The sequence below is a fragment of the Malus domestica genome, chromosome 02, assembly GCF_042453785.1.
Source record: "Malus domestica chromosome 02, GDT2T_hap1".
Lineage (NCBI taxonomy): Eukaryota > Viridiplantae > Streptophyta > Magnoliopsida > Rosales > Rosaceae > Malus > Malus domestica.
Genome location: NC_091662.1, coordinates 11,982,078 through 11,995,222, shown reverse-complemented (window position 1 = coordinate 11,995,222; position 13,145 = coordinate 11,982,078). Strand labels below are relative to the sequence as shown.

The window sequence follows — 13,145 nt, the reverse complement described above, 5'->3', positions numbered from 1 at the left end:
TATTACTTTTTAAATTAGACTAAGGCGATGGGAGAGTTTAAACTCAGGATGCAGTGAATTGAAAAGAAAGTCTCTATCCACTAGGGGAATCCACCATAATTGCGTATAATTATTCATTAATTAGTGTATTGATTTAGGGTGGTGCTATCCAACACCCATTTTACTTCTTACACACTCCTCTCAATTTTTGGCCGTTAGATCGAATAAATTGAAGAAAATTAATGGACAAAATAAACAAGCATGTGTGATAAAAAAATGTGTAAATAACACTATTTTTTATTTATATTATGCTTTTGCCAATTGCAGTGGTGTAGTGAAGAGATATTATTTTTGGTTTATTCAAAAGCTTAATTATGAGGTGATTACAACCTTTGCTTAATTATTATATAGTGGACAGATCACAATCTTTGCTTATATGGTAAAAGATTCCAGTTCACACTACTAGAAAAAGGCCAAATGCCATAGTTCACCTTGCTTTATTTTTTGGGATGACTGTTCAAACAAAACAAACAACCGTATATATGAGGGAGTTATTACTGGAGAGCCTTTCTTATGTGTTGAGAGGAATTATCGGAAACCTCCACTTTTTTCATGATATCAAAATTATGTTGCTCCATATGTGAAGCCTAAAGGCTAAACATGTTTCACATCATCTGATTGTGTTATTTACGTATTTGGTTTGAAAATTCACCATGAGAGGGCGTGTTGAGAGGAATCCCGCATCAGGGAAAGAATCAACATTTCATGTAGGGTTGGGCACGAGCTGGGCCGGGCCCAACTTTGAAGGGACCAAATCAGACCCGGGTTTAAAAGAAACGGGTCGGGCTGGGACAGGTTCAACAAATTTTAATATAGGAACCGGATCTAACCCATCCACGGGTTTTTTCCCCTCTTCTTCTTTAGCTCTCTCAATCGTTCTAGGAGATGTCAGATCATGGCAACAAGAATGCAAGCCTTATAATTCTCTTCTTCTTCAAGTCTCTCGTTCCCATTTAACCCTTTCAATCCCTACACAAAGATTGGGGGATTCTCCCCCAATCTCAAAACCCTTAATCCTAAAACTGGAAATCACACCAGCAATTCGTGCTTGAGCCTAGCCACACCAACAACTTTGGTTAGAGCCGCTGACCCTGAAGCACAAATCAAACCAGAGAGACGTCGTCTTCTTCATGGATCCCAGACCTCCACCCTCGCCATTACAAATTACACCAATTGATGAATCAAAACAAAATCTTACATACCCAGAAGCAGATTTTCCCAAAAGCACTCATTATGCAATCATAGTCCCAAAAACCCTAAATTCCCAAATTGAAAACCCACATAATTCCTAAATAAAATACTCACATGATTCCTAAATCAATCGAGAAGCTTATGCAAAAATCCTAAATTCCTAAATCAGAAACCCTAATTCATAAATTACCTAGGGATTTGCAGGATGATGGTGGTGTTCTTGACGGCGAGGATGATGTGGTGGTGGTCAGAACTCATGATTGGGAGGACTGGTGGAGAGTCATGAGAAGATGGCATGATGGTGATGGTGGCTAGCTGCTACGATGTTAACACAATCGAGGTCGACTTAGTCACTATGGATGGGAGGGAGAATGAGAAAGTATGGAGAGTCGATGGACGAAGATAGGAGCCTGGGCTCGAGATTGAGATTTGAGACAAAAGAGAAAAGGAGATTCAAGGAGGAGAGATCGAGGAAGGAGAGAGTTATCGCCCGCTGCGAGTGCTCCAATTGGGAATTCGAGGGAGAGATAGTTTGTCTGCGTTGAGGAGGGTAGATGGTGGTGGTTGCATTGAGGAGAGCAGATGCAGTGTCGGAGTTGAGATAGAGACCTCGAGGTCGAGGCTCGAATTCTAGAGAGGGGAGAGTTGAGTCGAATGAATTGGGTCTGAGAACAAGAGAGATAGAGAGTGATAGATAGACCAGATGGTAAAGATTTAATAAGGTAGAAAATCAATAGTCCGGGCCGGGGACCCGTTTTCTCCAATTTCTAGAACCGGCCCGTCCCGCCCCACCCCACCCCATTTTGTATTTATAATTTTTGGACCCGTCCCGAACCACATGGATCCGTCCCGACCCGTGGGTCCAAGACCCGTTTGCCCACCCCTAATATCATGTGCTTATAAATAGTAAAGTTACTTCCCATATTACCTATTGTAATTGTATAATGCAACTTTAAGCTTCTTCATTATGTTTGCAAGCATTTATGTGGTCACCTGGCTCTTCTGTTATTTTTTTCTTTGTATTTTTGCATGTCATATAAGAGACTAAACGGTGATCTTTGGAAGAGATGAAAATGCTTTTCTGTAGAATCACTTGTGATTTTGATTCTAAAATTGAAGTTACAAACGGTGTTGGAATGCAGTCAAAAACCAATGGTAGCAATTTACAATATAATAATTGGGAGAGCAAATTAGATGAAGTTTTGTATAGATGTACACATGGAGACAAGAACATTTTTGTTATTGATCCTGTCAATAATTCTTTTACCGGGTCACTACTTTCTTTTTCTTTTTTGAAAAGCGATGAAAGAGTGATTCATTGATTAAATTCAAACAATACAAAAGGTGTCATTTTGGATACATATTTTTTACTGATCAAATCTTGATTGGATAGAAATTTGCCCATCAACCACATCAGATAAACTCCTAAATGGCTACCATCAACAATTACCATAAATACGAACGACAAACAATACAAATATAATGCATAGACAATAGACACAACAAGTTTAGTATTGAATAATCACACAAAATCATCGCTAAAACAAGCGAGGCCATATCAAACATTAAAACTGTAAAAGCTACAACAACTTGTCGGAGCAGCCACAAAACAGATCACAAAACAATTAACTAGATAATTGGCGTATGAAACCACCAATCAATTCATTTCCATCGTGAGGGACACCGTTTCTAGGAAGATTTGTCGCCTCCGTCGAAAGAGCTGTCACATATCTGGTCAGATAAGACGGCATAGTCGTGGGTTGGCCAATGAGCGCACATGCACCATGGAAACCAAGTTGTAGAAGGTGAATCCGACCCTCTACAACCATGAATCTGCCCACAACCACGAATCAAGGCCAAATTCAAAGGCATACTTGGTTTTGGAAAGAAAACTCCTAACAAACTTTGGAGATTTGTCGGCAAAAGGGTGGGACAGAGAATGGGAGCAGGAGGAACGCAAAGTAAAAGCAAGTAGAGACGGGAACGCATAAATGATGCATGGAAAGGCAAAAGAAGGGAGATGGGAGATGGCGATGGGAGGGAGGGGGTGACGCCGTGGGAGGGAGGGAAACGGAGAGACGGGAAGTACCATAGGAGGGTCAAGATGGCTGTTAGAAATGCAACCATATTTCTTATACTACATTTGTACTACCCTCTAATAGAAGTAGGGTTCTCACACACATATGAGTCTCATCTCTATTAGAAATGTGATATAACTGTGGAATGAAAATTATGGTAATAGTAGCATTTTTTACATCGTAATCATTTACGTCTCTTAAAAAAAAGTAATGTTGCACTTACCATATTCTTCATACCACATTTGTACCACCTCTTTAATAGAGATATGCCCACTAACATATGTGGGTCTCATTTATATTAGAGAAATTGTACAAATGGGGTATAAAAAATATGGTAAAAGTAGCATTTTTGTAAATAATAAAAAATAATAAAAAATAAAAAATAAAATAAAAACCACTAAAACACATACATGAAGACAAGAATACTTTGTAATTTGAAGGATTTAAAGACACAAATATACAATTGTTCAAGTGGGCCATGTTAAACTATAAGGGTGCATTTGTTACATCTGACTATCTCGGATTTGACTTGTGAAATCTCGTTCCTGGATTTCACTGTTATAATCTACGTATTTGTATTATTGAGATTTTATATTATTTTTCGAGAATTTATTTTAATTTGTTTGAATTAAGATTTTAATTAAATTAGTTACGAAGTTTGAAGTTTTGAGATTAATTATTTAAAATTCGTAGGCCTTTCGAGGTCACAATTTATATCGTTGAATAGATTTCGAGATCACGAACGTATAGGCGAAAGCCGCTTGCGAATCCAGGTTTTAACGGTATAGTTACGGATATTTGAAGTTGTGTTACTAAACTATATATTTTAATTTATTTTAAAACTCCCACATAATGGGAGAGGGACCAGGGAGAAATGGAAAATAAAAGGAGAACGGACAGGAAAAAAAAAAAAAAAAAAGGAGGGGTTTGGTTTTGACCCGTTTTTGGGCGTTTTCGACCATTTGACCCACAAACTTGACCTGCTTGTATCTCCTTCATCCAAGCTCCGTTTTGGGTGATCTTGGTGTCCATGGAAAGCTCTTGGCGAGCCCTACATCTCTGTATTTTTAGATTTCCCATTTTCTTATCCATGTTTCCAGTTCGAGGTAGCAAAGTTCCGTGGGTTTTCATCGGTTTTATCATTTTTCCGGTGAATCCGGCAATCATTTCCTTCGAGTGAGGTATGAAACTTTACCTACTCTTCATAATCTTCAAGTTGGTAAGCTTGGTTTGTGTTTTTGTAGTCGTTTTAGTGTTGGGTGTTTAGAACCCTAGAAATCTGGTTTTCCCCAATGAAATTGGATGGCATACAACTTGAATTTGTCGTTGGGCTAGTTGTAAAAAGTGTTTCCCTTGTTGACCTCTAGCTACCATGTAAATTTGAACTCATTTAATTAATATTGAAATTTTGGGTTTTCTAAACCCTCCACCTTGGCTACCACCACGTGTGGTGGTGCGTGGGACAGTCCACAAATGTTGTTTAAGTACTAAATACCTTCTAGTGACCCTGTAAACCTATGTCTAGCTTGGTTTCCCAAAATTCAATTATTTGGTGTGGTGATCAAATTGGACCGCCACTTGTTTGTGTGATTGATGACAATCCGATCTTTGGTTCGTCGTACAATTTTGTGAACACCCTAATTATCGTTGGACCTTTGAGAACTTACAGATTGGAATCCGATGTGTGGATCTTCCGGATTGAATAACCTTAGTTTGTTGACCTTAATGGACCTACCTTATCGACGGTTGATGCTTTAGTTAACGTGCTCTACTCTTGAGTGTTGCTTATGTCTAGTATGTTGTTGAGGCTTGATGGAAGTTAGTTGGCTCATCACTATGATGTGTCGTTCCCAGTTGACGTGTGTCTCGATATATGTATTAGTGGCACCATATTGAGTTATACTTGTTCACTAAATGTGCTTCCTATTGAATGGTTATTTTTATTTTTAGCATCGATCTATGTTTAGTAATTGTGAATCTACTGTAGCTTGAAAACGTTTATGAAATGTGGTTAAATATGTATATGTGTATGATTGTTTTTATGACGATGTGAACCCAAAATCTTATGACAAGTTTATGTAGAACTTTTAGGCTTGCATGATAAGATAGTGGTCATGAGAAGTTGATAGTGCAAGTGATTACGATGTAAATCATAGCAGATGAGATAAGGGTAAGTGGTTGTGTGTTGATCTAACTGCACCATGTAGTAGTGGTACATGAGTGACCCTGCTTGGTTAATCCGCATTGGAAGGTCACTAGTGGTCCTGCTTAGTTAATCCGCATTGGGGGACCATACTTTATATGGATTGTACTTGGTTAGTCCGCGTTGGGCGATCCTTATGGCCATGTATGCTTAGGAGTGATCATGTTTGGTTAATCCGCATTGGGTGATCACTGCCTAGCAGTTTTGTAGGTGTGACTCTGCTTGGTTAATCCGCATTAGGGAGTCACTACCTACTTGGTTATTTTAACCTTGCTTGGTTAATCCGCATTGGGGGGTCACTGCCTACTTGGTTACTTATGTAGGCTTTAGCCTAACTGCGTTCCTCTAGCCCTAGTGTTTAATGAACATATGAACGATGGATTTTGAAAATCTTATTGTTTGAATTAGAAAAGCCGTTGGATGTCTGGGTGACTCCTTCGGAGTTATTGAGATTGGTCTATGTATTCATATTTACGAACTTATATTTGAGATATATAACTGTGATCGATGGCACTAATTTTAATACAACAGGTCTGGATAGATTACGAGAAACCGATTGACATGGTGGTTCCGTTGAGTGGTCCGAAACCCGATTTGGTTGGATTCCGTTAAGTGGTTCGGAATCCTTACTCTTGCACATTTCCAAAAGGTTAGTCTAGAACCCTAGATTCGAGTGAAAGGGAATTACGCACAATGGATCTTGTGAATACAAATTAGAATTACCATGTTATTATAATTCTTAACCCAAGTAGGGAATTATGTAAAGTTCTTTAATTAAATTCGTGAAATGATATGCTATCTCATGGATTGATTAACGTAATTAAATATTAATATTGTGCTTCGTGATTCCTTGATATGTTACAAGCTATGGTTTGAGATATAATGTTGGAAGCATAGTAATTGGTATGATGTAGTGAAATGTGATTTGACTTGTGTATTGGAAATGGTTGTGACATGTGATTGAAATGCATATTGAATTACTTGGGAGATGTGAGGCCTAGTAATGGACCGATAACCCATTGTGGTGGGGATTTGTTGCTCAATATTGTTTCATTTCGTTGAGTCTTCGTGAATTGAGTAACTTGAATCCTGTCTTATACCTCCGAGCTGTAGTTATGCCTCTTGGACTTCCGTCGATTTTGTTGAGTGGTCCGGAACTAAGTTTTGCTTGGATTCCGTTGAGTGATAGTCCAGAATTGTATCCTGATATAGATTTCGTTGAGTGATGGTCTGGAATCCCCTTTTGTACCTTGGTTCCGTTGGGTGGTCCAAAATCCCCTTTTCCAGAGATGTAGGCTTCGGCTAAGCTGTGTCACTCTAGCCCTGCATTTTGGTATATGATGTGTTGTTGATTGATGCGATTGTGGAATAATGTTGGTTGTGATTGTTGCCATTATGATTAGACTCGTTGACCATTTTGGCTAGAGGATAACATGGTGATTCGTTGATTGTTCTTTGAGATGTTGCATACTATGAATTGGAGAATTATGTGAAATGTAGTGATTTATATGAAGGATGAATTGGAAAATATATGGGTAGGCATAGCATACCTGCTTGCATGACAAGATGATAATTGTGTTTGGCTTTGGTTGATATGTAGTGTGGTACCCGTGGTACCCTATGTTTTCCACTAGAAGTATTTTACAAAAAGATTAAAGTTTGACGAATGGTGAACTACGAATGGCTTGATCCCTATTGAGGGTACGTAGGTAGTCTAACGAGAAGGTTAGATGCAGCCATAAAGCATACGAAAAATTATTATGAAATTTGGACCTTGAGTGGTCTTATTTCATATCGTGGAGGTGGGGTATGTTAGATGTTCGTGTATTCAGTAACGTCATGTGTCGATCTTAGACGTATGTCGGGTTCGGGGCGTGACATGACTAGCTTCAAGGGCTAAGCTAGATTGGCTTAGAATAAACTAAACTAGACTAACGTACTAAAGTATTTGATATAGTGGTGGACTAAAAAATTAATAATTAACAAAGTATTCTATACTATAATATTATTTAATACATATTTAATAATACTTTATTATTAATTTAACATTTTTCTTTTTTTTAGAAAAACTCTACTCTCTCAAGAAACTTCTCATTTTCCCCCTCGTTGGCTCCGTCCCAATCTCTCCTTATCTTCTTCTTTTTCCCTCTGTCTCTCTCATCTCTTCGTCCCCACTCAAATTGTTTGCAGAGATGACTAGAGCAAAAGATTGCCATTGCAAGTCTTCAACAATGTTTCACAGCTCTGTTATTGCGTTGTCAATCCTAATTTCATGAATTCAATAGCAAGTTAGCAGCTAAAGATGTTATACTTCTCTATTCAATTAGCCAGTTTTGAAGCGAGAAGCTATCAAAACTTCATTCATATCCGCGATTTGGTGCAGCAGTTTATTATTATTTTTTTCTAATTTTGGTAGTTGGAATTTGAGATTTAGGCGGTCGGTGTGGCCGCGTCGGCTTTGAGCTGCGCAGTTGCCCCTTTAGCTCGGACCACGGAAGAGTAACTGCTTGGCCACGGTGACAGCGCTGCAGGAGAAAGATGGTGAAGCCTAGAGACTGGATGTTAAGGTTTAGCAAGCACAAGCTTAGGTCAAGATTGTTGAGAATGAATCTCACATTGACGAGAGAATGACCTTGCATAGGCTTATAAGAGGTTAGGTTACTCATCATATTGTTAATTGGTTTTATGAAGGAACTCTAATTTTTTTCCATTGTATCAGAGCAAGTTGTCTCACGTGTGAAACCAAACAGTCATATGCGCTTCACATCGTCCCATTGTGTTGTCCACGTGTTAGGTTTGAAAATACGCTACACTCGAGGGGACATGTTGAGAATGAATCCCACATTAATGAGATGAGGGACCTTACATAGACTTATAAAAGGTTGGGCTAGTCCCATATTGCCAATTAGTTTTATAGAGGAACCCCAACTTTCTTCACCTCAACTTTCTTCATGGTATCAGAGCAGCCAAATGACCACACACGCTCCATGTCATCTCGTTATGTTGTCCACGTGTCAGACTTGAAAATTCACCACACGGGCGTGTTGAGAATGAACATTGATGGAATGATGGACCTTACATGGGTAAAGGTTGGGCTACTCCTCATATTGTTAATTGGTTTATGGTGGGATGTCAACTTTCTTTATAGATGTCGCCCTCTTTTTCATTTTAGTCTTGCTTAATACCAAGCAAAAGTTCAGGACTCTTAAACGGGGTTTAGCAAAGTGAAGATAGCCTCCTAGTCGAGACTCATTTATTGTAGTCCAAGACCAAACCAAACGTAGGATTATAATCCTACTTATGCCAGTCTAAGTTAGTCCCACCTAAGGAGGTGTAACAAACGCACCCTAAGAAACCTTTTTTTTTTTACTAGTAAGAACATGATTATATGTTATTCAATTTAGTTTAAAAAATATGGCTTAATTATGCACCTAAAACAGAAAGTTAAAAGAATCAAATCCATCTATAAATCTTGCCCACATGACACCTACAAGCAAGGAGAACCTTTGCCAAATTCACAGCCCCCCCAATCCTCTCATCATCCCCACTTTCTCCACATAGCTCCCTCTTTTCCCTCATCAGGTTTGAGGAAGGAGGGCAAGGCGTTTTAATTAAGCCCTTGACTCTAAGTCTCTCTCTTTTTTTCTTTCCTTTTCACCTTCTCTCTTTTATGAGATCATAATACACATGAGGAAGCTTTGTCCAAATATTGATAAAGAAGATGGCCTCGAGACGGTTCTTGAGGTCCCCATACCAGAAGAGATGCTCACAAGTATGGGAAGCAATGTGCAATTGCGATGGCAAAACATGTTAACGTGGATGAAGGCTCAAACTCCTGACAAATGGTCAGCGCCGGTCATCGCCGGACGCTTAAACGAGCTGCGCTTTTTGCTTTACCTTGTTGGCTCTCCTCTCATGCCTCTTCAAGTTCAATTGGGACATTCTGTACATCGTCCAGTTAGAGATTCTTCCATTGTAAGAATCATCAATCCATCTGATAGTTATTATTTACTTACATTTTGTTACGGATTTCTATTGTTGTTACGTGAAAATGCATGGTTATATGGCATCTACCATCTTTACTTGTTATGTTAATATTATTGATAAAATCTCTAACTAATGAAGAGTTGAGACAATTCATTCGAATGAGTACATAAAGAACTTGCGTATTGTCCATAAATTAGAGAAGAATTAACAACGAAATACATCAAGCAATAATTCCACTAAATAATGAGAATCTGAGTGCAGATGAAAAAAATGAGAATCTGAAGACCACTTCGGCCTGGTTTGGTACTGAGGTGATTCTGATAAAAGCTGGGAGCTTTTTTGTGTTTGGTAAACATTTAGCTTCAGCTTTTTTTCACACTTTTGGGTGAAAAAAGTCAAAAACAAGAAGCTGCAAAACCCAGCTTTGAAAAACCGGTTTTTTTTCATATCTGTTTTACATAAAAGTTTACCAAACACTATAATACTACTTTTTTTTTTCAAAAGCACTTTTACAAAAAAGTTTACCAAACACTCTACAACTTTATTTCACAGTCGCTTATTCTGACAGCACAGCAGAAGTAGTTTTTTTTCAAAGCACAACAATACCAAACCAGCCCTTCCTATGCTTGAAATAATCACATAATTCCACTCAATATGTGACAGCAAGCTTCAACAGCCAAATACATCGTGCAACAGTACACAGCCGCAACGGGAGGGCAACCAGCACTGAACTCGGTGACGAGCATGTGTGTGACCGGCGAGGTTAAGATCAGTGCATCGGATTTTCACCAAGGGGACGTGAGCGTTGGGGTCAAAAGGAGCTCAGACGAGAGGGGTGGTTTCGTGCTGTGGCAAAAGAATCCGGACTTGTGGTGCTTAGAGCTTGTTGTGTCTGGCTGCAAGGTCATCTGTGGAAGCAATGGGAAGCTTTCATGGAGGCATTCCTCTAACCAACAAGCACCCGTCTCTCAAGGCCCTCCTAGACCCTTGCGTCGTTTTCTGCAGGTATATGTATACACATTTTTTAACATTTTCTTATTTACTTTGGACATAATTATGAAAATAAATATATTTTTACAAATGATTTGTGCACTCCCTTTTTCACTTTATGTACACTTCTCTTGCTATCGGATACAAATAAATCAAAGAAAAATCAAATGTGAATGAAGAGAGCGTAGAAGGTGAAAATGGTGTGCACAAAGTCTACTCCCAGCCAGCTCGACCATCAAAAACCTAGTTTCATCTACTTGAATCCGTTCAAGTTCTCAATCTATTCAAAACCCATTAGTACGTTCACACAGAGAATTTGTTCATACAAGTAGGATTTTTACATTTCTTGACAACTCTTGAGTGATTAACTTACTTCGTGGCACTGACAATGTGATATGAACATGAACACATGCAGGGTTTGGATCCAAGGGCCACGGCCAATCTATTCGCAGACGCAATGTGCATTGGTGAGAAGATCATCCACGACGATGATTGCTTCATTCTGAAGCTTGAAACAAGTCCTGCTATTCGTGAGGCACAGAGTGGTCCAAATTATGAGATAATTCACCACACAATATGGGGATATTTTAGCCAGCGATCGGGTCTACTGGTGAAATTTGAGGACTCGAGGCTGCTTAGCATGAAGAAAAAAGGGGACGACACGGATGTGTTTTGGGAGACAAGCACCGAGTCGGTGATACATGATTACAAGTACGTCGACGGCGTCAACATTGCTCACAGTGGGAGGACTAGGGTTAAGGTGTTCAGATATGGTGAGCAGTCTGCAAACCACAAGAGGGAGATGGAGGAAACGTGGCAGATTGATGAGGTGGATTTTAATATATGGGGTTTGACAATTGAGAGCTTTCTGCCCCCTGCTGAAACGAAGCAAGGATATAGTTGATTTGATATGAGAACTTTTTTTTTTTAATTTATAAAGAGATAGCTGAAAGAAAGAAAATTGTGTAAATACTAGTGAGTGTGGAAGTGATACATATGTATCGCAACCCATGAAATTTTTTTGGGTAAATTACATAAAACTTTCTCAATTAAGGGTTGAACGACACTATCATACATCATCTTTTAAAAGTGATAATATCATACCTCATCTTACGAATTTGTGCCAATGTCAGAGCTCCGTCAGTTTTTATGTTAATTTTTTTGTTAAATGCTGACGTGGCTTAAGACGGGACTCACTTTCTAGCCAAGTGGATAAAAATATTAATTAAATATTAATAAATTAAAAATAAATTATTTTAATATTTTTATTTTAAAGCATGTGGGACCCACCCCCAATAATTCTCTCCCTTTCTCTCCTTTTTCTTCCTGATCCGAACTCATCTCTCTTTTTCTTTCCTTTCTCCCCTGCGTTCCATCTCTCTCACCTTCACCTTCACCTTCTTCCTTAGTTCATTCTTCACCTTTTTATTTAAAAAAAAAATTGGACCAAAAAAACCCAGATTTTGTTTTTTTTTTTTTTTTTTTTGCAGCTAGTCCGTCGGGCCTGGGACAAGATTAATGAGGTGACGAGGATGCAAGGCCTGATTCGGTGGGGCCCGGCATAGAGGATCAACGGGTGGGGAGAAGGGGGTGGGGAAGACGAACTGGTTTTGTTTAAAAAAAAAAAAATTCTGCTCAGGTCGATGGTCGATTTCGGCTCTAGGGTCATCCTCGGCGCCTCCTCCGTCACCCACGATGGGTTGTGCGCCACCAACAACGCCGATGTGGCTAACAACACTGCACATGAGAGAGGAGAGAAAGAAATGGTGGTGGAAAAGGTTGGGGGGAATGGGTGGGAAGGGTTTATGAGTTTTGGGATTTTGGGGATGCAGGTGCCTAGAGAGAGAGAAGAGAAAAAGGCGAGAGAGAGAGAGAGAGAGAGAGAGAGAGAGAGAGAGAAAGGGTGGTGGAGGAAGGTTGGGGGGAGGGACAGGTGGGAAGGTTTCTGGGTTTTGGGGATGTAGGTGCGCAGAGATGAAGAAGAGAGAGAGGCGAGAGAGAGGAGAGAGAGAGAGGTCCCACAATTTTATATAAATAAAAAAATTAATTTTTAATTTTTTAATATTTAATTATTAAAAATATATTTAATTATTTTTTAATCCAGTTGGATTAGTGGGTGGATCCTGTCTCTAGCCACGTTAGCACTTAACACAGAAATTAACAGAAAAACTGATAGAGGTCTGACATTGGCACAAATTCTTAAGAAATTGTCGTTCAACCCATAATTGAGGTAGTTTTGTGTAATTTACCCAAAAAATTTGTAACAGCAATTTTGTTAAATTGCATAATTGAATTGAAATTTTGTATGTACGTAATTTTTTAATGACAGTAGATAATAATTTTGATCAAGGGTTTGGCTTTGCATGTATAAAAGGGTGTGGTTACGATGCCCCGTGATATCAAATGCTTTGATGATGGAGTTGTATGATTTTGTTTTGTTTTTTTTTTATAGCAGTTGGTTCTCAATGCTCAAATCTGACTGTTCATTTTTTTGAGTATCTAATTCTTTGTTGTTGTCACATCCCAGTCTGGGCCTCTACCACATCCCGGGCTTGACTCAGCCATAGCACGATATTGTCCGCTTTTGGCCCCGATCACGTCCTCACGATTTTGTTTCTGGGAACACACACGATAACTTCCTAGTGGGTCACCCATCC

At 39.0% G+C, this 13,145-nt stretch overlaps 1 protein-coding gene across 1 annotated transcript; it reads left to right on the top strand.

Moving 5' to 3' along the window:
• Positions 1-9,028: 9,028 nt before the first annotated feature.
• On the top strand, positions 9,029-11,554 carry LOC103401638 (uncharacterized). Its single transcript, XM_008340355.4, has 3 exons — positions 9,029-9,486; positions 10,162-10,503; positions 10,904-11,554. Exons 1-3 carry the CDS (start codon positions 9,199-9,201, stop codon positions 11,390-11,392), a joined length of 1,119 nt encoding a protein of 372 aa, XP_008338577.1. The 5' UTR covers positions 9,029-9,198; the 3' UTR covers positions 11,393-11,554.
• The last annotated feature ends 1,591 nt before the right edge of the window (positions 11,555-13,145 follow it).

Bases quoted from the DNA above. Each gene is read 5' to 3' on its own strand.
- LOC103401638 (XM_008340355.4), top strand. From the start codon at position 9,199: ATGAGGAAGCTTTGTCCAAATATTGATAAAGAAGATGGCCTCGAGACG. The intron at 9,487-10,161 runs GTAAGAATCATC...AATATGTGACAG, and splicing joins CAGTTAGAGATTCTTCCATT to CAAGCTTCAACAGCCAAATA. The intron at 10,504-10,903 runs GTATATGTATAC...GAACACATGCAG, and splicing joins CCTTGCGTCGTTTTCTGCAG to GGTTTGGATCCAAGGGCCAC.